At 42.4% G+C, this 1,579-nt stretch overlaps 1 protein-coding gene across 1 annotated transcript in view; it reads right to left on the reverse strand.

Moving 5' to 3' along the window:
• Window positions 1-626, reverse strand: part of LOC101847491 (ufm1-specific protease 2) — a gene marked incomplete in the record, with an annotated part of 26,151 nt that extends 25,525 nt beyond the window's left edge. The window contains 1 exon segment of the mRNA XM_013082031.2: window positions 552-626. Coding sequence (XP_012937485.1) covers window positions 552-590 — 39 coding nt within the window.
• Between the last annotated feature and the right edge of the window lie 953 nt (window positions 627-1,579).

A 1,579-nucleotide genomic window follows, 5' to 3' on the forward strand; every position in this document is an offset into this window, starting at 1 on the left:
TGGAGAGACAAGGGAGATACATGTTTGGTAGGAGAGGGTGAGCAACCACACTAGAGCACCCGACATCCGCCCGAAAGCATCATCTTTGAGAGAAAGAGAGATAGATAGAGAGAGAGAGAGAGAGAGAGAGAGAGAGAGAGAGAGAGAGAGAGAGAGAGAGAGAGAGAGAGAGAGAGAGGGCATCAATGGTCTATTATAAGAATCTCAATTTCTACTGCATCGACTTTATTACTTTATTTTCACAGTCCTTTTCACTTTAGATCTAGATCTAGATCTAGATTTTCTAGATCTAGATTTTCTAATTGTCCAGCGTTCAATTTCACATTTCATTTAGACAACACAGTGTGTAGCAGTCACAAGTGTGTCTGTAGAAACAGCTGGTAACAACAAGTCCAAGGCAGAGGGAAAATTATCTACTGCATATCTGGCTTGAGAACTGAAAGTACATCAAACATTATAAGCACAAAGCTTTCAATCTAAAAGTTCTGAGAGAGAACCAGCTTCAATTAAATCAACACTGTTCTCTCACATTCTACAAGAATTTTACTCACCGATAGAACTTTCGCAGACACTTCGATGGAGGAGGCCATCTTGAAATCTAAAAATCATGACGTCGGCACTGAGAAAAGATACGAGAATCAACATCAGCCGTCCATCGGCAGTTTCGTTGTTCCTCTGCTCTTGAAATTAATTTTATCATGTCTCAACTGAAGCGACGAAAGGAACATAATGGGAAGGGAAAATGCTGCTAGACTTTGGGCAGTTGTTTTTTAATGTACCTAAAATACAACCCGCTTCTTGATAAAATATTATTTCTACTTCAACCTTTGACTTTGAAGTTCACATGATAATGTACTTAACGCCCTCCCCCCCCCCCCCCTTTTCCGACCCACCCCTGTTTTTCCCACAAGAAGCACTTATTAAATTAAAGGCCATTTTTTTGTGCCTGGATGCGAGTTTTGTTCTTTTCTACATAACCCGCGGGAACATCAGCTGTCAAAACGTGAATCGGAATTTATATTGAGATGAAGGTAATTATAAGTTTCCCCTTTTCTCACCAGACCTTGGTGTTCACACTCATACACTTTCACACAAAATATTGTAGTCAAACCTCGTTATACCGCCACCCTTGGGACAGGCATGAAGTTGGCGGAACAACAGGGCTGGCGGTTCAACGAGGTCCCTCTACTAATGTATAGCCCCGCCCGACTGCCCAACGTCAAGGAACATGATTCTGCTGTGCAATCTTCGTGTGAAGACTCTTTTTTGTCTTGGTGAAATATACGTGTGCGTGCGCATGTATTCACAGCCGAGAGTACTCTGTCTCTCTCTCTCTCTCTCTCTCTCTCTCTCTCTCTCTCGACATCTGCTAACGTAAAGTGTAAGTCCAGTAATACATAGCATAACCACGTAATATAGCTACGGGTCACCTGCCCAGACTGTTCCCCTCACATTTACAACTTACAGCAGAGAAGAGATGCCAGAATAGCTGCATATTGTTATTTGGAAGTCTCAATTCTCGTACATGTACCACATAATACATAAGCAGTCAGTCAGGCCTTTGTGTGTGTGTGTGGGG

This window comes from Aplysia californica, unplaced genomic scaffold (genome assembly GCF_000002075.1).
Source record: "Aplysia californica isolate F4 #8 unplaced genomic scaffold, AplCal3.0 scaffold00156, whole genome shotgun sequence".
Classification (NCBI taxonomy): Eukaryota; Metazoa; Mollusca; class Gastropoda; order Aplysiida; family Aplysiidae; genus Aplysia; species Aplysia californica.